The sequence below is a fragment of the Bombina bombina genome, chromosome 7 (assembly GCF_027579735.1).
Source record: "Bombina bombina isolate aBomBom1 chromosome 7, aBomBom1.pri, whole genome shotgun sequence".
Taxonomy (NCBI): domain Eukaryota; kingdom Metazoa; phylum Chordata; class Amphibia; order Anura; family Bombinatoridae; genus Bombina; species Bombina bombina.
In genome coordinates, this window is record NC_069505.1 from 281246759 (window position 1) to 281272762 (window position 26004).

Below are 26004 nucleotides of genomic sequence, written 5' to 3' on the forward strand. Positions count from 1 at the left end.
CTTGCTGGAGACTTGGACTGTGTTGTGGATCAAGGGGAGGACAAAATAAGAGGAAGGTTAAAGGGGGTAGGGAGGGGGTGGGAGGGGGAAGTAGAGCACTAGGAAAAGCGCTCAAAAGTGTGGTCGAAATTGTCCACCTCGAGGAGTCCTAGAGTGGACTTCTATGTGGGGACGGAACAGAAGAGGTAGTTAATCTAAGGTACAGAAAGTTAGGGGCATCATATAGAGCAGTCCCGCTCTGCTATAATTAGTTGCTGTAATATTAATTAACATTGAGTTTGTATAGAGTAATTTGCTAAATGGTAAAAATACAAAAATCAACAGTATAATCTTAAACGGAACATAGTCAATAGGTGTTGCAAACATAAAACCACAAATCAAACAAACAGAGGGCCACCAAGTGGCTATAAATATAAGTAACAGTCGCCCTGCCTCATGACTGAAGAGGGCAAGTCCCAGAAGTTAAGAAACAGCTGTGGACTGGGGTAGTTTTAACCGTTTGGCTCTTTGATCATTGACAGTCCACTCTGGGGCTGAGGCCCGCAGCTTAGGGTAGGGAGGGTCCCTTTGGGGAGGCGGTTCAGGTCTAAGGCCCCAGTTAGTGAGAAGTGCTAGACCCTGGTTCAGAGTTGTGGCCACAAAATTTTGATTATCTTTGGTGATGATAAGGCGAGTTGGAAATCCCCATCTATACTTGATGTTGTTCTTCCTCAAAGTTAGGGTGACAGATTGGTAATGGCGCCTCTGTTGTAATGTGTGAGCTGAGAGGTCAGGTAGGAGCTGGATATCTTGGAATCTCTCGCTCAGAGTTGGTTTCTTGAAGGCTGCCTGCATCAGCCTGTCCTTATACAGAAAACTATGGAAGCACACTATTACACCCCGTGGTTTATCTTGAGCCACATTTCTAGAGCGCAGTGCCCTGTGTGCCCGCTCCATAGTGGCTGCCAGGCCCTCTGGGCTGCCAATTAAAGAGTGATACCGTTCTCTCAGGAAGTCTTGAAGGTCGGATGGCGCTACTGATTCTGGAATACCACGGAATCTGATGTTATTGCGCCTGGATTTGTCCTCTACCTCCGCCACCTTAAGTTCCAGTTGAGAAATTTGGTCAGCCAGACTCTCCGAATAGGCCAGTAGATTAGATTGATCCACCACCACGTCGTCTTGTTTCCTTTCTAGGGCATCTACCCTTTCTCCGATCTCCGAGATCTCTTTTTTAAGCTCTGCTGAACTGCGCTGAATTTCCTGCGTGATGAATTTAGTTTGTGAGGCCAGCAACTTCTTTAGGGACTTCTCGGTAATGTAGTGTTGTGATGCAGATGCGGATTGAGCACTAGACTGGGACTCTTCATCTTGCGAGTCCGGATCACTCAACTCTCCTTGAGGTTCCATGTCTGGGACCTTAGGTTGCTGTGTGAAGTGGTCATAGACTGTCTTTTTGGATTTTGAAATAGACTTAAGAGGCTTCCTACCCAAGTGCAGCATACTGTTCAATAGTATAGAGACAAGGCACTCTGGACCCAGAAGCTCAGATATGTTTGCAAGGGGTTGTACTTATTCTGCTGATAAAAAATAGGGTTAAAGAGTCATATCACATACAAAGGTTAAAACATCACTCTAAAGAATGCAGAGCGAGTACCTTAAGAATAGTTACACTCACATTTTAGACATAGATACGTATATGCAGTGACTTAACCCTGGTCCCTCACCTCGGGGATAAGGAGGATACGACCCGAAGGAAAGGAGAGGGCAAGTGGTAGTGACCCACTCAGGCAAGCCAAGTGGGAGCGGGGAGGTGAGGGAGTGGCAACCAATGGCAATAAGAACAGATAGACAAACCGGTAGTGTGGTAAAAATTAGGTATATGTCAGACCAATATAGTAGCAGATCCGATGCCCGGGATTTATTGCTGCACCTTAACAGAAAAAAAAAAAGCAAAAAAGCTAAGACTACGTGACAGGTTAATATGAGCTCTATAGAGTCCTAACTCCTAGGCGTTGATATTACCAGTGTCTTGTACTAGTTATGCACTGGGCTGTTATAAAGTGTACGCCTTAGAGTCTAAGTGCGGGCAGTAGATGCCAAGATAGGGCTATGTAGATCTGTGCTTTGTTATGCTGGTGAAATCTAAGTGTATTATGTATGAATGTAAACTTGGAAAGACTGGACTATGTGAGTGTGTGGCGAGAAGTGTTTATAGAATCTGGTCCGGCCTGATATCGTGGCCCAGATTCCACATCAAGATCAGTATTCTCCACAGTAATGGCAGAAATGAGGGTTGTGTATCAGAGTTAGACTAGGTTAGTAGTAATGTGAAGCTGAGTTATCAGTGTTATGAGATGATGTGCTAGCCCTATGTGGGGTGTGCACCATAAGAGTAAATCTGCAAAAAAGAAACAGCAAATTAAATCAAAGACACTACACCCTGTGCAAGAAGTTCAGGGACACCTGAGCTGACGCAGCAGCTGTGACACCAAGTTGAAAATCAGTACCTGTAATGTCCATACAACTGGTATACTATATATAGTGGTGAGAAGTGACCCCAGATGAAATATGTTGGGACTATGGATGCTTGACAACTTTGCTTTGTGGTCAGGTCTCAGTGATAGAGTAAAACAAAATATGCTGATTCTCAAGGGTGATAGAAGAGAGCTTCACTTGTGCACTGTGCTAGATGGAGGCCTGCTTTCCAGTGAGAGACCAGAAGTGATCAGAATGAGTCTGAGACAATACAAGAGCCTATGTTGCTAAAAATCTCAAAGTCAAACAATCTTTTCTAGCCCTATGGGGCTGCAAGTGGGTCTGTGTGAGTCAGATTGGGTAGTTCCTGGGACCCTTCAGGCAAGTTAGTGAGGTGTAGCCCGGTTAATGTTTATCCTCAGGGCGAGCAGGGGGAGGGTAAGAGGGCTAGGTGACCAACTAATGTAGTATCCCTTGTTTCAGGGAAGTCCTCAGGAATGTTTGCTCGGCTCAAATAGGCAATGTAGTGTCCATGGGCTGCCCAGTATGTGAGTGGTCAGTTCCCTGCATCCAGCCATCATGAAGTGCAGGGTAATCTTGGTACAGCAAGTGAGTGGTGCTTGATATGTTGGTGGCTGAAAATATAGTCCGTTTAAGGAGACTAACAGTGCCGGTGGCTTAGGGGCCAGAGTCACTTGCAGGGATATATTAGTGGTAATCTGTTAGTTTTTGATTAGCAATTGCCCCGGTCCCTAGGATAGCAATAGAGTCCTGCAATAATTTCCCTTGCAGCGTGTTTGGCCCAAAGCTATCTCTGGTAGTAGCCCTGTAATACCTGTGTGGCGTTAGCTTTATCTAAGGTAGAAGGCAGACTAGGACCAAGTTACAAACCTTATTTTCTCCCCCTAAGTGGTCCTGCTGCTCAAATGGGCCTACCTTAGTGTCTGAGGGTATCTGCCGCTTACCGGGGCCTCCAAACCACCCCAGGTGCCACTGATGGGTCCCAGAACTCCTGCGTAAGCTACTATAGTGCTTACTGTTTAGGCAGGTATGTTTAATTCCCAAGAATGAGTGATTCTTCTTACCTAGTGTTCACGGCAAAGATGGCCGCGCTTCGCGCCAAACCAGGCTGGCGTTTATGGCAGGGTCCCGACCCTCTCAGCTGGCCCCGACTGTTTCAATCGCCCCTCCGTTCCCCTCTCAGGTCTTTACACTCCAAAGGCGTGGTGGGTCCAGTCTCCTAGTGCGGCGTGTGGTAATGGGCAGTAGCTGAATCCCGCTGTCAGCAGTGTTGGTCCGTTTTCACTAGGAGCAGGTCTGCTCAGTGTAACTCTTCTCCTTTCCTCAAGCCGTGTGTGCTACACAACTACTCCGGAGCGGGGCCCCGACCCTCCGGAGTATAAAGCAAATGGCCGCCAGTCACCAGTGCCCTGGCGGAATGTAAAGAGGATTTTCCTCCCTGCTGCAGTAGCACTCTTCTCTCCGATCCAGGTAGGGGACACCTAGTATCGATCTCGGGAGGATATTTCACAAATTCTGTAGGATAAGCAGCTAAAACTATATTTTTGCAGACTTGCTATGCCTAAAAAGTCCGGAGCTCTTAGTAAGTGCGACTAGGCTGCACGGCAGTTAGCTCCGCCCCCCTTGGATTTTAATTTTAACGCTTCTTCAGGCTTTAGGTGGGTCTCGTAAAATGAGCTTAGATGTTTTAAAATTAACTTCCTTTTAATGGGGGAAGTAATCCCCCTACATTCCAGAATAGAATATTTACCTTACTCATTTTTCTTTAATTGTATATAATAACAGATCCTACTCTTAATCCTATGTAGGAAATAGATAAGACATAACGGATTCCTAGATAACCAAAAGAAGAGGACGGGGTACGGGGGTGTAGAAAAAAAGGGGAAAAAAAAAAAAAGAATACCCTGGTGTGGTCCAGACGCCATCTTTATTTATTTTTAACTTGGATTACGAAGTCCCTCACTTCTTATTAACTTATTTTGAGTTCCTTGCATAAGGCCTGGGCTGATTCTGCATCATTCATTACTTGTGTAGTACCATTTATCTCAAGAATATTAGCCGGGTAGACTAATCTTGCTTGGAATTTGGCATTAATAAACTTCGTACAGAAAGGGGCCATAATTATCTTCCTCGCTGCTGTCTCCGCCGAAAAATCCTGAAAGAGTAATAGCCCAGCAGTAACACAGTTAATTAGAGCAATTAGCAAACAATACACAATCCGGACTGCGGTGGTTCCCTTATTAACTGGTTCACTGCTGGGATGCTCACAAAACTGGCATTAGAGGGAACACTGTTCTCTTGGTATTCTTAGTTGAAACTAAACCTTTATAAGCTCAATTTGCTAATTTCTAAGACTAGAAGGCTGCCTGTTAATCACATGCTTTTTAAATTGCTTTTCACAACAATAGACTGATAGTCCATGTGGGCCATATAGATAACACTGTTCAGCCACGGTAAGTTATTTAAGAGTTAGCACAACACAGTACTAACTGCAAGTCAATAGATAATAGTCATGTGATCAGGGGGCTGTCAGAAGATGCTTAGATACAATGTAATCACAGAGGTAAAAAGTATATTAATATAACTGGGGAATGGGTAATGAAGGGATTATCTATCTTTAAAAACAATAATTCTATTGTAGACTGTCCCTTTAATGTAAATTTCACTTCCAGTTTCTAGTATATCCAATTACAGAGCACTCACTCTGTTCATGTGGCCCCCTTGTGAGAAAAGCATTTGGCCAATGGCCCCCAGATACGATTAGCTTGATACCCCTGATCTAGATGTTCTTCCATTTTAAATAGTTTTCTTAATTTATTAGCAAAAATATATTAAGAACAGAAAAAAAATATTTCTTATGAACACTCAGGTGTCTGTTCATCAGTTGGCAGATGGATTTTAAATTCCCTTTAAATCTGCTTAGATTATGAGTTTTTAAGAGAGATAATAAAATGATGCACACAGATTTTCTTTTATCCGATTGGTTGAAGAACCTTTATGTTGATCATGGATACCCAACAGAGGTTGAAATCGCATTAGCAAACAGTGTCAGGAAGTGGGAGTTTAAATTTATATATTTTTTTTTTTTTTTAGTTTCAAAAACTTTTGATTCAAAAGTAACAATCTGATAGAAAAATCACTATGAACAAAGGTACTTGGGGCACGCAGGCCCCTAGAGCTCAAGTATGTGTTCAATACAAATAATAAACAAATATCACATATACGTTGTACATAGTGATAAGACCTGATGATAATTTAGGAAAAGTAAGGAAGAGTGGGAAAGGTAAAGGGGAAGAGGTGGAGTGGGAGGGGAGGAGGGGAAAGGGAATGAACCAGAGTAGAAAAGGTAAGGGCCAATCTAGAATTGAACATCATGGGCTAGTCGTGATATTAGGTGTCCAGGTAGTGTCATAGCGTGAACCCCAATCTGCCCAGGCAAGTTCAAATAAGTCTGATTTGTTTAGGTTGTAGAATATACTTTTTTCCATAAATGTAAGCCATCAAATTTAGTATTATGGGCCAGCTTGGAGATGTCTTACATTTCCATGACTTGGCTATTGCTGCTTTGGTTGCCGTTAAGAGATGTACACATAAATATGCCTGACGTTTAGGTACATTTTTATTTTAACATTATGCATTATATTTATTTACCAAGTGCCCCTTTAAACATATTTGATTACATAAGACTATTTTGTAACCCTTCTACATAATAAATTGTCCTTAAATTTTTTTATTAGTTTGTTAATCTGCTATCCAAACAAAGGTGCTTTTATCATGTAATGCAATTAGCTGCAATATAAGTGTATCCAAGTATACAGCTGAACCCCGAGAGAGGCGTAATCTAATCCCCGGTGATAAATACTTGCATATAGTATCAATCCAATCATTAAAAGGGACATTAAACAGAATGCATTATCTGTGTATCACTGCATGTAATAAACACTACTATAAATCAGAATATGCACAGACACCCAGTGAAAAGGGCTGAGAAAGCAGGAAGAGCAGACCCTCAACTGCATATAAAAAGACAGATTACACAAAGAGGAGCAGCAGGAATCTGTAGACTTCAGTCTACATCTGATATTTTGGGGCTTGGTTATAAAAAAAAATATAAGCAAAACTATACATTGTTACAAAACACTCCAAGGTGGGCTATATAAATGGATCATCTACAAAACATTTATGCAAAGAAAGACTGTGTACAATGTCCCTTTAAAGAGGCTTTCCAATTTACTTCCATTGTCATATTGTGCACAGCCTACTGAGCATGTGCAAGAGACCAATGTTCATATGACTCGGATTGGCTGATGGCTGTCACATAATAAAGGGGAGCCATTAAAAGGAAATTTTGAAATTTGTCAGAAAAAAAAATAATCTGCTCATGAACAAATCATAGTAAGTGCTATTGCATTATTATTCGATTATATTGTATTGTATGTAAAGGTTCTTTAATCAAATGATTCAGCCTATTCACTTCTCTCTCCCTGTTGCAGTATTATTAATTCACCAGTAAACCCTGTAAACAAAATGAATTGCGATAAAATCTTTGATAGCAAACTCTTTAGATAAGGGATAGGAAGGAAACATTTGATTTGCAAACTGCTCCAATCTGGATGAAAACAAAAATGGATAAAGCTATAGTCAGAGCGTGAAAGCGTACACAAGTTATCAGCTCACTAGTAAACACAGATCTGAAAGATAAATATGTTAGAGCAACCCAGGAAACTGTACAGATCCCCCCCACCCTTCCCCTGTGTAAGGAGAGAGAGAGAGGAGAATCCCACTCAGCCTGTCCAAAACACAATTGTCTGCTTACATTAGCAGGAAATGGCCGCAGGGAAACCCAGATACATTGGAAGGAGCCCAGGAAGAGGGGAGGAGAGGTGAGGGCCTCATAAGGAGCATGGAAGAAAATAAATCAAGAGGCTTGGAAGGATAAAGTTTTTCGTGTACAAAAAACCTGCACAGCCAAAAATATAACCAAACTCTGCTCACCTCTGAACTTTTTGGGTGGGTTATTGAGATCACCGGCCTCTGGCTGCACAACACACCGGTCATCCACCAAACTAGAATATTAAATAAATTAATTAAAACTGGTTCTGCTTTGTTCAAACATCTGTGGCCTGAAATATAGTATAATCTTACCCCAAAGTGCTGATAAATCCATTGACAGAACCTTCGGCATAGAGTGACACAATGTCCCCAACATGTAGAAAACTAGACATCTTTTCTGCCATAGTCATAGTTTCTAAAAGAGAAAATAAAGAAAAAAAAGGTGAATGTTTTAACTTAGGTACTTCTGTCCCACAGAAGACATCAATAAGGAAGGGGAACGGAGAAAGGAAGGGGAACGGAGAAAGGAAGGGGAACGGAGAAAGGAAGGGGAACGGAGAAAGGAAGGGGAACGGAGAAAGGAAGGGGAACGGAGAAAGGAAGGGGAACGGAGAAAGGAAGGGGAACGGAGAAAGGAAGGGGAACGGAGAAAGGAAGGGGAACGGAGAAAGGAAGGGGAACGGAGAAAGGAAGGGGAACGGAGAAAGGAAGGGGAACGGAGAAAGGAAGGGAGGAAAGAAATCATATACACAGATTCATAACTTTGGTAATTGTTTTCTTTAGAAACACCACGAGTTCTGAATAAATATAACAATGATCAGTTCATATCAAAATCATAAGAATTGCAAAAGGTTCAGAATTGGACACACTATAGCATAAATGTATTTAAACAATAACATTCTTGCTAACTGCTGCCATATAGTGCTCCAGAAATGGGCCAACACCTAAGCTACGTTCCTGCTTTTCAACAAGATGCCAAGAAAATTAAAAAAATAGTTTTAAACCTAGGATGTGGCAAGCATTCAGATATTGAAGATCTGAAACTAATATGCAGACATCACGAAGTCCAACTGAATTTGGCATTGGGTAGAGATGTAAAACTTCTGGAATTTTTGAAACCATGGGGGAAAAAAAAAACTGTTTCCCTGTATTTTATGGATAAGATGGAAATATTCGGAAAAATTAAAAAATTCATTGTGGAGTCACTTTAAAATTGTCATTTTGTTACACTAGGAACATAAAATGCAGTGTATATAAAAATATTATGCTTGATATAAAAAACATAATTTATGTAAGAATTTACCTGATAAATTCATTTCTTTCATATTGGCAAGAGTCCATGACCTAGTGATATATGGGATATACAATCCTACCAGGAGGGGCAAAGTTTCCCAAACCTCAAAATGCCTATAAATACACCCCTCACCACACCCACAATTCAGTTTAACGAATAGCCAAGAAGTGGGGTGATAAAGAAAGGAGTAAAAAGCATCAACAAAGGAATTTGGAAAGAATTGTGCTTTATACAAAAAAAAAATCATAACCACCATAAAAAGGGTGGACCTCATGGACTCTTGCCAATATGAAAGAAATGAATTTATCAGGTAAATTATGTTTTCTTTCATTAGCAAGAATCCATGAGCTAGTGACATATGGGATATCAATACCCAATTTGTGGAACTTCACTCAAGAGTCACTAAAGAGGGAGGGATAAAAATAAAGAACAGTCATTTTCCGCTGAAAAAATAACCCACAACCCAAAATAAAAGTTATTCTCATAATGAAAAGAAAAACTTAAAACATCAGCAAAAGAATCAAACTGAAACAGCTGTCTGAAGAACTTTTCTACCAAAGACTGCTTCTGAAGAAGCAAATACATCAAAATGGTAGAATTTAGTAAATGTATACAAAGATTGCTGCTTTGCAAATCTGATCAACTGAAGCTTCATTCTTAAAAGCCCACGAAGTGGAGACTGATCTAGTAGAATGAGCTGTAATTCTCTGAGGCAGGGCCTGACCCGACTCCAAATAAGCTTGATGAAACAAAAGCTTTAAACAAGAAGCCAAGGAAATAGAGGCCTTCTGACCTTTCCTAGGACCAGAAAATATAACAGACTAGAAGTCTTCCTGAAATCTTTAGTAGCTTCAACATATTTCAAAGCTCTCACCACATCCAAAGAATGTAAGGATCTTTCCAAAGAATTCTTAGGATTAGGACACAAGAAGGGACAACAATTTCTCTACTAATGTTGTTAGAATTCACAACTTTAGGAAAAAATTTAAATGAAGTCCGCAAAACCGCCTTATCCTGATGAAAAATCAGAAAAGGAGATTCACAAGAAAGAGCAGATAGCTCAGAAACTCTTCTAGCAGAAGAGATGGCCAAAAGGAACAACACTTTCCAAGAAAGTAATTTAATGTCCAGTGAATGCTTAGGTTCAAACGGAAGTGCTTGAAGAGCCCCCAGAACCAAATTCAAACTCCAAGGAGGAGAAATTGACTTAATAACAGGTTTAATGTCCAAAGAATGCATAGGCTCAAACAGAGAAGCCTGTAATGCCTTCAAAACCAAGTTAAGACTCCAAGGAGGAGAAATTGATTTAATGACTGGCTTAATACGAACTAAAGCCTGTACAAAACAGTGAATATCAGGAAGTTTAGCAATCTTTCTGTGAAATAAAACTGAAAGAGCAGAGATTTGTCCCTTCAAGGAACTTGCAGACAAACCCTTATCCAAACCATCCTGAAGAAACTGTAAAATTCTGGGAATTCGAAAAGAATGCCAAGAGAATTTATGAAAAGAACACCATGAAATGTAGGTCTTCCAAACTCGATAATAAATCTTTCTAGAGACAGATTTACGAACTTGTAACATAGTATTAATCACTGAGTCAGAGAAACCTCTATGATTTAGTACTAAGCGTTCAATTTCCATACCTTCAAATTTAATCATTTGAGATCCTGATGGAAAAACAGACCTTGAGACAGTAGGTCCGGCCTTAACGGAAGTGGCCAAGGTTGGCAACTGGACATCCGAACAAGATCCACATACCAAAACCTGTGTGGCCATGCTGGAGCCACCAGCAACACAAACAATTGTTCCATGAGGATTTTGGATATCACTCTTGGAAGAAGAACTAGAGGCGGGAAAATGTAAGCAGGATGATAACACCAAGGAAGTGTCAGCGCATCCACTGCTTCCGCCTGAACATCCCTGGACAGGTATCTGGGAAGTTTCTTGTTTAGATGAGAGGCCATGAGATATCTCTGGAAGACCCCACATCTGAACAATCTGAGAAAACATCTGGATGGAGAGACCACTCCTCTGGTTGTAAAGTCTGACGGCTGAGATAATCCGCCTCCCAATTGTCTACACCTGGGATATGCACTGCAGAGATTAGACAGGAGCTGGATTCTGCCCAAGCAAGTATCCGAGATACTTCTTTCATAGCTTGGGGACTGTGAGTCCCACCCTGATGATTGACATATGCCACAGTTGTGATATTGTCTGTCTGAAAGCAAATGAACGGTTCTCTCTTCAACAGAGGCCAAAACTGAAGAGCTCTGAGAATTGCACAGAGTTCTAAAATACTGATTGGTAATCTCGCCTCTTGAGATTTCCAAACCCCTTGTGATGTCAGAGATCCCCAAACAGCTCCCCAACTTGAAAGACTTGCGTCTGTAGTGATCACAGTCCAGGTTGGCCGAACAAAGGAAGCCCCTTGAACTAAATGCTGGCGATTTAACCACCACGTCAGAGTGTCTCGAACATTGGGATTTAAGGATATTAACCGATATCTTTGTATAATCCCTGCACCATTTATTCAGCATACAAAGCTGGAGAGGTCTCATGTGAAACCGAGCAAAAGGAATTGTGTCTGATGCTGCAGTCATGAGGCCTAAAACTTCCATGCACATAGCCACTGAAGGGAATGACTGAGACTGAAGGTGCCGACAGGCTGCAACCAATTTCAAACGTCTCTTGTCTGTTAGAGACAGAGTCAGGGACACTGAATCTATCTGGAAACCTAAAAAGGTGACCCTTGTCTGAGGAATCGAGAAACTTTTTGGTAAATTGATCCTCCAACCATGTTTTTGAAGAAACAACACTAGTTGATTCTTGTGAGATTCTGCAGAAAGTAAAGACTGAGCTAGTACCAAGATATCGTCCAAATAAGGAAACACTGCAATACCCTGCTCTCTGATTACAGAGAGTAGGGCACCTAGAACCTTTGAAACGATTCTTGGAGCTGTTGCTAGGCCAAATGGAAGAGCAACAAATTGGTAAGGCTTGTCTAGAAAAGAGAATCTCAGGAACTGATAATGTTCTGGATGAATCTGAATATGAAGGTATGCATCCTGCAAGTCTATTGTAGACATAACTCCTTGCTGAACAAAAGGCAGAATAGTCCTTATAGTCACCATCTTGAAAGTTGGTACTCTTACATAACGATTCAACATTTTCTGATCCAGAACTGGTCTGAATGAATTTTTCTTCTTTGGGACAATGAATAGATTTGAATAAAACCCCAGACCTTGTACCTGAAAAGGAACTGGCATGATTATCCCTGAAGACTCCAGGTCTGAAACACACTTCAGGAAAGCCTGAGCTTTTACTGGATTTGCTGGGATACGCAAGAGAAAGAATCTTCTCACAGGAGGTCTTACTCTGAATCCTATTCGATACCCTTGAGAGACAATGCTCTGAATCCATTGATTTTGGACATAATTTATCCAAAAATCCTTGAATAACCTTAATCTGGATCCTAATCTTAATCTGGAATGAGGGCCACACATTCATGCGGACTTAGGGCTGACTTTGGTTTTTTAAAAGGCTTGGATTTATTCTAATTTGAGGAAGGCTTCCAATTGGAAACAGATTCCTTGGCGGAAGGATTAGATTTTTGTTCCTTATTTTGACAAAAGGAACGAAAATGATTAGAAGCCTTAGATTTACCCTTAGGTCTTTTATCCTGAGGCAGAAAAACCCCTTTTCCTCCAGTAACAGTTGAAATAATAGAATCCAACTGAGAGCCAAATAAATTATTACCTTGGAAAGAAAGAGATAATAATCTAGACTTAGATGTCATATCAGCATTCCAAGATTTAAGCCATAAAGCTCTTCTAGCTAAAATAGCTAAAGACATGGATCTAACATCAATTTTGATATAAAAAATGGCATCACAAATAAAATGATTAGCATGTTGCAGTAAGCGAACAATGCTAGATATGTCAGAATCTAATTCTTGTTGCGCTAAATTCTCCAACCAAAATGTTGATGCAGCCGCAACATCAGCCAAAGAAATTGCAGGCCTGAGAAGATGACCTGAATATAAATAGGCTTTCCTTAGATAGGATTCAAGTTTCCTATCTAAAGGATCTTTAAAAGAAGTACTATCTTCCATAGGAATAGTGGTACGTTTAGCAAGAGTAGAAATAGCCCCATCAACCTTGGGGATCTTTTCCCAAAACTCTATAGAAATTGCTGGTGAAGGATACAATTTTTTAAACCTTGAAGGAATAAAAGGAGTACCTGGCTTATTCCATTCCTTAGAAATCATATCAGAAATAGCATCGGGAGTAACCACAGGAGGTTTAAAAACAGAATTTATGTTTACCTGATAAATTACTTTCTCCAACGGTGTGTCCGGTCCACGGCGTCATCCTTACTTGTGGGATATTCTCTTCCCCAACAGGAAATGGCAAAGAGCCCAGCAAAGCTGGTCACATGATCCTTCCTAGGCTCCGCCTACCCCAGTCATTCGACCGACGTAAAGGAGGAATATTTGCATAGGAGAAACCATATGATACCGTGGTGACTGTAGTTAAAGAAAATAAATTATCAGACCTGATTAAAAACCAGGGCGGGCCGTGGACCGGACACACCGTTGGAGAAAGTAATTTATCAGGTAAACATAAATTCTGTTTTCTCCAACATAGGTGTGTCCGGTCCACGGCGTCATCCTTACTTGTGGGAACCAATACCAGAGCTTTAGGACACGGATGAAGGGAGGGAGCAAATCAGGTCACCTAAATGGAAGGCACCACGGCTTGCAAAACCTTTCTCCCAAAAATAGCCTCAGAAGAAGCAAAAGTATCAAACTTGTAAAATTTGGTAAAAGTGTGCAGTGAAGACCAAGTCGCTGCCCTACATATCTGATCAACAGAAGCCTCGTTCTTGAAGGCCCATGTGGAAGCCACAGCCCTAGTGGAATGAGCTGTGATTCTTTCAGGAGGCTGCCGTCCGGCAGTCTCATAAGCCAATCTGATGATGCTTTTAATCCAAAAAGAGAGAGAGGTAGAAGTTGCTTTTTGACCTCTCCTTTTACCAGAATAAACAACAAACAAGGAAGATGTTTGTCTAAAATCCTTTGTAGCATCCAAATAGAATTTTAGAGCGCGAACAACATCCAAATTGTGCAACAAACGTTCCTTCTTTGAAACTGGATTCGGACACAAAGAAGGCACGACTATCTCCTGGTTAATGTTTTTGTTAGAAACAACTTTCAGAAGAAAACCAGGTTTAGTACGTAAAACCACCTTATCTGCATGGAAAACCAGATAAGGAGGAGAACACTGCAGAGCAGATAATTCTGAAACTCTTCTAGCAGAAGAAATTGCAACCAAAAACAAAACTTTCCAAGATAATAACTTAATATCAACGGAATGTAAGGGTTCAAACGGAACCCCCTGAAGAACTGAAAGAACTAAGTTGAGACTCCAAGGAGGAGTCAAAGGTTTGTAAACAGGCTTGATTCTAACCAGAGCCTGAACAAAGGCTTGAACATCTGGCACAGCTGCCAGCTTTTTGTGAAGTAACACAGACAAGGCAGAAATCTGTCCCTTCAAGGAACTTGCAGATAATCCTTTCTCCAATCCTTCTTGAAGAAAGGATAGAATCTTCGGAATCTTTACCTTGTTCCAAGGGAATCCTTTAGATTCACACCAACAGATATATTTTTTCCATATTTTGTGGTAAATTTTTCTAGTTACAGGCTTTCTGGCCTGAACAAGAGTATCAATAACAGAATCTGAGAACCCTCGTTTTGATAAGACCAAGCGTTCAATCTCCAAGCAGTCAGCTGGAGTGAGACCAGATTCGGATGTTCGAACGGACCTTGAACAAGAAGGTCTCGTCTCAAAGGTAGCTTCCATGGTGGAGCCGATGACATATTCACCAGATCTGCATACCAAGTCCTGCGTGGCCACGCAGGAGCTATCAAGATCACCGACGCCCTCTCCTGATTGATCCTGGCTACCAGCCTGGGGATGAGAGGAAACGGCGGGAATACATAAGCTAGTTTGAAGGTCCAAGGTGCTACTAGTGCATCTACTAGAGTCGCCTTGGGATCCCTGGATCTGGACCCGTAGCAAGGAACCTTGAAGTTCTGACGAGAGGCCATCAGATCCATGTCTGGAATGCCCCACAATTGAGTAATTTGGGCAAAGATTTCCGGATGGAGTTCCCACTCCCCCGGATGTAATGTCTGACGACTCAGAAAATCCGCTTCCCAATTTTCCACCCCTGGAATGTGGATTGCAGACAGGTGGCAGGAGTGAGTCTCCGCCCAATGAATGATTTTGGTCACTTCTTCCATCGCCAGGGAACTCCTTGTTCCCCCCTGATGGTTGATGTACGCAACAGTCGTCATGTTGTCTGATTGAAACCGTATGAACTTGGCCTTTGCTAGCTGAGGCCAAGCCTTGAGAGCATTGAATATCGCTCTCAGTTCCAGAATATTTATCGGTAGAAGAGATTCTTCCCGAGACCAAAGACCCTGAGCTTTCAGGGGTCCCCAGACCGCGCCCCAGCCCATCAGACTGGCGTCGGTCGTGACAATGACCCACTCTGGTCTGCGGAAGGTCATCCCTTGTGACAGGTTGTCCAGGGACAGCCACCAACGGAGTGAGTCTCTGGTCCTCTGATTTACTTGAATCGTCGGAGACAAGTCTGTATAGTCCCCATTCCACTGACTGAGCATGCACAGTTGTAATGGTCTTAGATGAATGCGCGCAAAAGGAACTATGTCCATTGCCGCTACCATCAAACCTATTACTTCCATGCACTGCGCTATGGAAGGAAGAGGAACGGAATGAAGTGTTTGACAAGAGTTTAGAAGTTTTGTTTTTCTGGCCTCTGTCAGAAAAATCCTCATTTCTAAGGAGTCTATTATTGTTCCCAAGAAGGGAACCCTTGTTGACGGAGATAGAGAACTCTTTTCTACGTTCACTTTCCATCCGTGAGATCTGAGAAAGGCCAGGACTATGTCCGTGTGAGCCTTTGCTTGAGGAAGGGACGACGCTTGAATCAGAATGTCGTCCAAGTAAGGTACTACTGCAATGCCCCTTGGTCTTAGTACCGCTAAAAGGGACCCTAGTACCTTTGTGAAAATCCTTGGAGCAGTGGCTAATCCGAAAGGAAGTGCCACGAACTGGTAATGCTTGTCCAGGAATGCGAACCTTAGGAACCGATGATGTTCCTTGTGGATAGGAATATGTAGATACGCATCCTTTAAATCCACCGTGGTCATGAATTGACCTTCCTGGATGGAAGGAAGAATTGTTCGAATAGTTTCCATTTTGAACGATGGAACCTTGAGAAACTTGTTTAGGATCTTGAGATCTAAGATTGGTCTGAACGTTCCCTCTTTTTTGGGAACTACGAACAGATTGGAGTAGAACCCCATCCCTTGTTCTCCTAATGGAACAGGATGAATCACTCCCATATTTAACAGGTCTTCTACACAATGTAAGAATGCCTGTCTCTTTATGTGGTCTGAAGACAATTGAGACCTGTGGAACCTCCCCCTTGGGGGAAGCCCCTTGAATTCCAGAAGATAACCTTGGGAGACTATTTCTAGTGCCCAAGGATCCAGAACATCTCTTGCCCAAGCCTGAGCGAAGAGAGAGAGTCTGCCCCCCACCAGATCCGGTCCCGGATCGGGGGCCAACATTTCATGCTGTCTTGGTAGCAGTGGCAGGTTTCTTGGCCTGCTTTCCCTTGTTCCAGCCTTGCATTGGTCTCCAGGCTGGCTTGGCTTGAGAAGTATTACCCTCTTGCTTAGAGGACGTAGCACTTGGGGCTGGTCCGTTTCTACGAAAGGGACGAAAATTAGGTTTATTTTTGGCCTTGAAAGACCTATCCTGAGGAAGGGCGTGGCCCTTACCCCCAGTGATATCAGAGATAATCTCTTTCAAGTCAGGGCCAAACAGCGTTTTCCCCTTGAAAGGAATGTTAAGCAATTTGTTCTTGGAAGACGCATCCGCTGACCAAGATTTCAACCAAAGCGCTCTGCGCGCCACAATAGCAAACCCAGAATTTTTCGCCGCTAACCTAGCCAATTGCAAAGTGGCGTCTAGGGTGAAAGAATTAGCCAATTTGAGAGCACGGATTCTGTCCATAATCTCCTCATAAGGAGGAGAATCACTATCGATCGCCTTTTCTAGCTCATCGAACCAGAAACACGCGGCTGTAGTGACAGGGACAATGCATGAAATTGGTTGTAGAAGGTAACCTTGCTGAACAAACATCTTTTTAAGCAAACCTTCTAATTTTTTATCCATAGGATCTTTGAAAGCACAACTATCTTCTATGGGTATAGTGGTGCGTTTGTTTAAAGTAGAAACCGCCCCCTCGACCTTGGGGACTGTCTGCCATAAGTCCTTTCTGGGGTCGACCATAGGAAACAATTTTTTAAATATGGGGGGAGGGACGAAAGGTATACCGGGCCTTTCCCATTCTTTATTTACAATGTCCGCCACCCGCTTGGGTATAGGAAAAGCTTCTGGGGGCCCCGGGACCTCTAGGAACTTGTCCATTTTACATAGTTTCTCTGGGATGATCAAATTCTCACAATCATCCAGAGTGGATAACACCTCCTTAAGCAGAGCGCGGAGATGTTCCAACTTAAATTTAAATGTAATCACATCGGGTTCAGCTTGTTGAGAAATTTTCCCTGAATCTGAAATTTCTCCCTCAGACAAAACCTCCCTGGCCCCCTCAGACTGGTGTAGGGGCATATCAGAACCATTATCATCAGCGTCCTCATGCTCTTCAGTATCTAAAACAGAGCAGTCGCGCTTACGCTGATAAGTGGGCATTTTGGCTAAAATGTTTTTGATAGAATTATCCATTACAGCCGTTAATTGTTGCATAGTAAGGAGTATTGGCGCGCTAGATGTACTAGGGGCCTCCTGAGTGGGCAAGACTGGTGTAGACGAAGGAGGGAATGATGCAGTACCATGCTTACTCCCCTCACTTGAGGAATCATCTTGGGCATCATTTTCAGTGTCACATAAATCACATCTATTTAAATGAGAAGGAACCTTGGCTTCCCCACATTCAGAACACAGTCTATCTGGTAGTTCAGACATGTTAAACAGGCATAAACTTGATAACAAAGTACAAAAAACGTTTTAAAATAAAATCGTTACTGTCACTTTAAATTTTAAACTGAACACACTTTATTACTGCAATTGCGAAAAAGTATGAAGGAATTGTTCAAAATTCACCAAAATTTCACCACAGTGTCTTAAAGCCTTAAAAGTATTGCACACCAAATTTGGAAGCTTTAACCCTTAAAATAACGGAACCGGAGCCGTTTTTATCTTTAACCCCTTTACAGTCCCTGGTATCTGCTTTGCTGAGACCCAACCAAGCCCAAAGGGGAATACGATACCAAATGACGCCTTCAGAAAGTCTTTTCTATGTATCAGAGCTCCTCACACATGCGACTGCATGTCATGCTTCCCAAAAACAAGTGCGCAATACCGGCGCGAAAATGAGGCTCTGCCTATGATTAGGGAAAGCCCCTAGAGAATAAGGTGTCTAAAACAGTGCCTGCCGATATTATTTTACAAAAATACCCAGATTAAATGATTCCTCAAGGCTAAATATGTTTATATATGAATCGATTTAGCCCAGAAAATGTCTACAGTCTTAATAAGCCCTTGTGAAGCCCTTATTTACTGTCTGTAATAAAAATGGCTTACCGGATCCCATAGGGAAAATGACAGCTTCCAGCATTACATCGTCTTGTTAGAATGTGTCATACCTCAAGCAGCAAAAGTCTGCTCACTGTTCCCCCAACTGAAGTTAATTCCTCTCAACAGTCCTGTGTGGAACAGCCATGGATTTTAGTAACGGTTGCTAAAATCATTTTCCTCTTACAAACAGAAATCTTCATCTCTTTTCTGTTTCAGAGTAAATAGTACATACCAGCACTATTTTAAAATAACAAACTCTTGATTGAATAATAAAAACTACAGTTAAACACTAAAAAACTCTAAGCCATCTCCGTGGAGATGTTGCCTGTACAACGGCAAAGAGAATGACTGGGGTAGGCGGAGCCTAGGAGGGATCATGTGACCAGCTTTGCTGGGCTCTTTGCCATTTCCTGTTGGGGAAGAGAATATCCCACAAGTAAGGATGACGCCGTGGACCGGACACACCTATGTTGGAGAAAACAGCATTTAATCGTTTACTAGTCTTAATGTCAAGAGGACTAGCTTCCTCAATATTAACACTTCTTTTAACAAAGAACGAATATACTCTATTTTAAATAAATAAGTAGATTTGTCAGTGTCAATAGCTGAGAAGGGATCTTCTGAATCAAATAGATCCTCATCAGAGGAGGATAAATCATTATGTTGTCGGTCATTTGAAATTTCATGAACTTTATGAGAAGTTTTAAAAGACCTTTTACATTTATTAGAAGGCGGAAATGCAGACAAAGCCTTCTGAATAGAATCTAACAAATTCTTTAAAATTCATAGGTATATCATGTACATTAGAAGTTGAAGGAACTGCAACTGGCAATGTACTATTTGCAAGGAGAAAAAGAGGGATCCAATGGCACTACTGGTGAATTAATTGAAACTTCCAAAAGCTCATATATTGATAGTTCCGTAAAGTAATTCAAGTATATCTAGAGCTAAAGGGTGCTGTGTATAAAACAAACTGAAACAGGAATTTCTAGGGGGTGAAAGAACCTCCTAAAACATGTCTACACATATAGCACTCCGGAAATTGGATAGATATGATCTAGAATAAGATCACTGGCAGTGATCTTGTCATATGCAAGTTGACCAATCTAATACAAAATTGAGAGCATAGGAACAATTCATGTAAAATTTAACTTTTAATGGAATTTAAAAATTTGAGGAAAAACACAAAAATTAAAAAACACACTCAGAGACCAAAATGCTGAACTATATAATTAGCAAATTATGTTGTATGTCTGGTATATAATACACAACATCGTTTCTCTGTATGTTGGGCTGAATTTGTATCACTGAATATAAGATGTCGGTCTGAGAATTGTGTCACAGCGTTATAGTTCAAAGCATATATCTTGTGATTTCACGATTTTAAATTTATTTTGAAAAATCCGTTAAACATGTGACTATGATCAGCTTGTTTGATGATACACTTATTGTGCTTATTTTGTTACGTTAGCACCAGCCTGAAACATTGTTTATATAATACATAACATCGTTTCACTGTACGTTGGATTGAACATGTCTAAATGGATATAAGATGTCAGTCTGAGAATGTCACAGCGTTATAGTTCAAAGTATATATCTTGTGATTTCACAATTTTAGATTTATTTTGAAAAGTCTGTTATATGAACGTATGATTATAATCAGCGGTTCTGAATAAACTTGAACTAGTCCGGTTCAAAACACACACACACATCCGTATGAGGTTAACACAGATTGTCAGTCAAGCTGACACGCTATAGCTGGTTTGCGGTTCTCAAACGGCCCTCTGTATTTATGGCTCAGTAGCCGACTAAATTCCTCAAACAAATTATTTTATGGTATATAGTAGCACATGGCTCAGGTGGCAGTTAAAAAGGAGCGTTTATTGTCTCCTCAACGGGTCCCTAACATGTTTTGCCGTCTAGCACGGCTTTCTCAAAGGGTAAATCATCATGTTGTCGGTCATTTGAAATTTTATCAACTTTATGAGAAGTTTTAAAAGACCTTTTACGTTTATTAGAAGGCGGAAATGCAGACAAAACCTTCTGAATAGAATCAGTATCAAATTCTTTAAAATTCATAGGTATATCATGTACATTAGAAGTTGAAGGAACTGCAACTGGCAATGTACTATTACTGATGGATACATTCTCTGCATGTAAAAGTTTATCATGACAACTATTACAAATGACATTCGGAGAAATAGTTTCCACAATCTTACAACAAATGCACTTAGCTTTGGTAGAACCGATGTCAGGCAGCAAAGTTCCAACAGATACTTCTGAGGCAGGATCAGATTGAGACATCTTGCAAAATGTAAAAGAAAAAACGTAACGCAAAATTATCAATTTCCTTATGACAGTTTCAGGAATGGGAAAAAATGCTAACAGCATAGCCCTCTGACATAGAAAAAGGCAAGAGGCAAACAGCAATGGGGTATAAAACAAATGAAAAATTTGGCGCCAAGTATGATGCACAACGTAAGTGAAAATGTTTTGGGCACCAACAATATCCGGAAATGACACACTTGCATCACTGACGCAACCGTGTGTAAGGCTTCCGCATCAACTACGACGCCGGAAATGACGAACTTGCGTCAACGGACGTACTTTTCATGCCAAAAAAATTCTCGCGACAAGAATGACGCAATAAAGTCTTGCATTTGGCGCACCCGCGGGCCTAATGCTGCCCGCAATTTGTAAGAAAAAAGTAGTCAATTTGAAAAAAAGACTAAACCCCAGGTAAGAATAAAATATTTCTCAATATGTTTATTTCCCAAATATGAAACTGACAGTCTGCACAAGGAAATACATGAACCTGACTCATGGCAAATATAAGTAAAATACATATATTTAGAACTTTATATAAATGCATAAAGTGCCAGACCATAGCTGGGGTGTCTTAAGTAATAAAAACATACTTACCAAAAGACACCCATCCACATATAGCAGATAGCCAAACCAGTACTGAAACAGTTGTCAGTAGAAGTAATGGTATATGAGAGTATATTGTCAATCTGAAAAGGGAGGTAGGAGATGAATCTCTATGACCGATAACAGAGAACCTATGGAATAGGCCCCCGTTAGGAAAATCATTGCATTCAATAGGCAATACTCTCTTCACGTCCCTCTGACATTCGCTGTACTCTGAGAGGAATCTGGCTTCAAAAAAGCTGAGAAGCGCATGTCAACGTAGAAATCTTAGCACAAACTTACTTCACCACCTCCATAGGAGGCAAAGTTTGTAAAACTGAATTGTGGGTGTGGTGAGGGGTGTATTTAAAGGCATTTTGAGGTTTGGGAAACTTTGCCCCTCCTGGAAGGATTGTATATCCCATACGTCACTAGCTCATGGACTCTTGCCAATTACATGAAAGAAAGTACAGCTTATTCAGTAACTAAACTTGCTTTTTAAAGGGACATAATACTCATACTGCATCAGTTTCAAGTGATTTAGCATATAACTGTAAAAAGCTGACAGGAAAATATCACCTGAGCATCTCTATGTAAAAAAGGAAGATATTTTACCTCACAATCTCCTCAGCTCAGCAGAGTAAGTTCTGTGTAAAAAGTTATACTTCACCTGCTCCCAGCTGCAGGTAAAAATAAAAAAAAAATGAAGAAATGAACAGCAGCCAATCAGCATCAGCAGTGCTGAGGTCATGAACTCTTACTGTGATCTCATGAGATTTGACTTAACTCTGAGATTTCATAGTAAGCTTCCTTTACTTGATTGGTGAAATAATATGAGAGTTCACGAGGCTCATCCTTTCAGATGTCCCAGGACAGACACACTAAAATGCTGCTTAGAAATCCTTTACAATGGGAGGTGGCTACTGAGGAACTTTTGAGGTAAAATCTTTCTTTTTTACATAGAGATGCTCAGGTGATATTTTCTAGTCAGCTTTTTACAGCTATGCTGCATCACTTTCAAGTGTTTAAACATTTGGGTATTATGGCCCTTTAAGAACATTTTAACTATACATGCGAACAGGTAACCAACCCCCTTTCCCTCAAAAGCAACAAAAAAGCAAGAAACTTAACATAAAAAAATAAATTGCAAATACAAAAAGGTAACTGGCATTATTTGTGCAAGTAAGATATGGTCATTAGGGGTGTAAGGACCGCCTCAATATTTAAGCTCCATAGCAAGGTTTAACTTTAAAAAAATAAATTGAGAAAAGGAAACAGACACAACATATACATGCAATTGAATCTCTCATTTTCTGAACTACTGCTATCATTTCCTGTTTCTTCTTCCTCTTCATATTTGTCATTTTTTGTCATGGACTTCTAAGGGACAGTATAAACTAATTTTCATATAACTGCATGTAACAGACACTACTATAAAAAATATGCACAGATACAGGTATAAAAATCCAGTATAAAACTGTTCAAAAACTTACTTAGAAGCTTCCAGTTTAGCTCTGTTTAAAAGATTACTGGAACACCCACTGCAAGTGGGAAATAAGACCCTCCCCCTTCTTTTGCATATGAAAAGACCCTTTACACAAACAGAAGCAAGCTGGAGTAGGTATATGTCGGTATTCTAAAACTTTGGGGCTTGGTTAGGAGTCTGAAAATCGGAGAAATGTTATTTAAAAATAAGCAAAACTATACATTTAAAAAACAAAAAAAAAAACCTTTATGGGCTATATAAATAGATCTACAAAACATTTATGCAAAGAAAAATCTAGTGTATAATTTCCCTTTAAAGATGCTTCTAGTGAAGAAACAGTGTGATGATACAGAAGCAGCACAAAGAACTTTGGAGGGAAAAGCCACTTGCACTTTCATTATGGCCCTCAACAATTAATTCCATAAAGTATTTTTTAATGTCTTTAGGGCACCTCTGGCATGTGTTTGTCATCCTTGTAGCATTTGGAAAACAACATTTCTTCTAATAGTATTTGCAAATTGCAGCTTTGCTCTTAGCAGCAACTGCACGGTGGAAAGGTTTCCAAACTCTAGATGTTGGTGTCACCATTTTACTGAGAGGAGGAACAAAACGCAATTTAGTGGCAAGACTATAGATAAACATTATGCTGTGATGGGGATAATATTAATAGGAATAATTAAGCTAAAGGTTATAAAGATACATTTGCCAGACAAATGTAACCTCTTACCTGGCAATTAAGTCCTGAGAGGACAGAAACTATCATCTACTGTACACCAACAATCACCCACTGTAGGAGGTACAAGTTGGAGCCCACAAGCAAACTAAACTGAAGCCTTTCCCCTGCAGTGCCCTCTAGAGGCAGAAATGCTTATTTCTCTCATTTGAGAATTGCATTGAGAAGTACAAGTGTACTTGCATTGTGTTCCAGGATTTACTGGTCTTCAGCTGAGAGAACTTGCAATGATTTGATACTTTGCATAAAGTCTCAAAAGCCTTTAATTAGGGTCTAGGGCTGCAACGAACGATTATTTTCATAATCTATTAATTTTTTCGATTCATTGACATCGGATAAAAAAAAAAAAAATCCTATGTTTAAAATAAAATCCACATACTGAGTATTACAAATCTAAACTTCAGTCTAAAATTTTACAACTTTACATGAACACAACCATTTGTCCAATTTTTAAGCAGCAGAACTAATTTTTATAATTATGCAAAACAAAACTACAAACTGTTTGAAAAGAGGTAGAACTAGGAAGAGGTAGACTATCACTGTTGATAACATTCTTTTTTTTTTTTATAAATCTTTTTGTTAATTTTCCATATCTTATAACATCATGAAAAAACAAAATCACAAATTAATACATACAGTGCATAAAAATAAAACAAAATAAAAATGAATCAGGATGACATACATGAAACCTATTGAGTTATGCTTTAAACTACAAGGTAAAAAAATAAAATAAATAAAAAATCATTTTTTATAATACCCCCTCACCCCCACTCCACTCCCCCCACTCTGACATAACTACAGGAAGTTTGACTCATTAACACGTTGCCTAAATATAACCGAGTCACAGAGGCGGTTCAAAAATATTCTAGCTATATAAACTAGGTAGATCACCTCTTAACATGGCTTCTTCCAAGAATATAGAGCCTCAAAAAGGCCGCATTATCTGCAGTTGACTTTCCGTGGACAATTAAGCGATTAGGGGCATCCATTTCAAGAAGAATTGTTTACTTCTTATTTCTAAATTATCAGTGAAATCGAATTGTTCTAAAGTCATTTGGTTTAACAATATATTTTTGAATTCAGTCAGCTGAGGGGTTTTCTTAGAAATCCAATACTTCAAAATTAAAATCCTTCCTGAGAGGATTATAGTATTCAAAAAGACATTGGCCCTAATTGGACTAGAATTATTTATAAGAAAAAATATGAACATCTTTTAATTTAAAAATGCAATTACATAATTTTTCAAACCAAAAATTTATTTTGTGCCAGAACTTTTGGATTTTGGGGCATTTCCAGAAACAATGATAAATATCAGCCCTCGGGAAACTACATTTGCTACAGACACTTATTGATTTTTTCTCCAATTTAGTTATCATTGCTGGTGTAATATATAACATGTTCACAATCTTTACATGTGATTCTCTCCAGGAGATGGAGGCTGTGGCAGAGTCCACCAATGCAAAACGGTTTTGGATTATGTCCACTTGAAGATCTATACTCAGAGAGTGCCATTTGTTCGAGATTTTATTTAGATTATCCATACCTTGGTAGCCCTTTACTGTTTTATATAGAGCAGATATCGCTCTTTCCCCATTTCTATACCGCTCAATAACAGGGGATAGTTTATCCCAAGCTACAAGGTTGGGTTGGTTTTTAGTTTAATCAAAGAAATAATGTCTTAGTTGCAAGTATGCAAAAAAATGTTTGTTTATTAGGGATGTTAAATTCTTCTTTGAGATCATTAAAAGATTTGCATACTCCCCTAGCATCGTAAAACTGCACAATATAAACCAAGCCATTCTCTTTCCAACTCTGAAAAATTTTAGAATTTAAAGCATACAGGAATTCAGCATTTCCATTAATAGTGAGAAATTTAGAAAAGGAGGGGTCAATCTCTAAACAATAACACATTTTTTTCCAGGCTATAATGATATTACCTATACTTGTAAGATTTTTAATCTTTTCTGGAAATTAGTTTTTTTCCAAGTGTAACAGAACTTTTAACGAGTAGGGATTAATTAACTTGATCCAGAGATAAGGGCGCATAATAATCAGTTTGTAATCGAGTCAAGAGCAAACTTACCTATACAGGCCCAATTATAAGTTTCAACATCAGAAAGTGCTAACCCACCCTTGTCTCTTGGTAAGGCCAGTTTATAGCATGAGAGGGCCGACCTCTTCCCATTCCACAAAATATTTTTGCAAATTTGTCTGAAAAATACCAGGTCTCTCCTAGTAATAAATAAATAAAGGAATACTCTGCATCACAAAGAATTTTGGGAAAAATCATCATCTTTATTAAATTGACTTTCCCTGAAAGCGAGAGAGGAAATTTAGACCAGTTAGAAAGATTTCTAAGAATTTCGGGCCATAATGGTGCAAAGTTTAAATTGTACCACTCATGATTTCTCGATATTTTAATGCCTAAGTATTTAATGGAACTATTTGCTGTTGAAAAAGGGATTTCCTGTAGACCGTTTTTAAGCTTATATAACCACAATATTTTGGATTTACTATAATTAACCTTATAGCCCGAAAACGAGCCGTGTTCATCAAAAATCTTAAATTAATGGAATAT

The 26004-nt window shown here is 40.0% G+C and overlaps 1 protein-coding gene across 1 annotated transcript in view; it reads right to left on the reverse strand.

The window, feature by feature from the left end:
- Window positions 1-26004, reverse strand: part of ITPR1 (inositol 1,4,5-trisphosphate receptor type 1) — a 532169-nt gene that overhangs the window by 360692 nt on the left and 145473 nt on the right. The window contains exons 2-3 of the mRNA XM_053689365.1: window positions 7624-7726; window positions 7474-7544 (exon numbers count right to left, since the gene is read on the reverse strand). Coding sequence (XP_053545340.1) covers window positions 7474-7544; window positions 7624-7721 — 169 coding nt within the window. The 5' untranslated portion in view covers window positions 7722-7726. The remainder of the gene's footprint in view (window positions 1-7473; window positions 7545-7623; window positions 7727-26004) is intronic.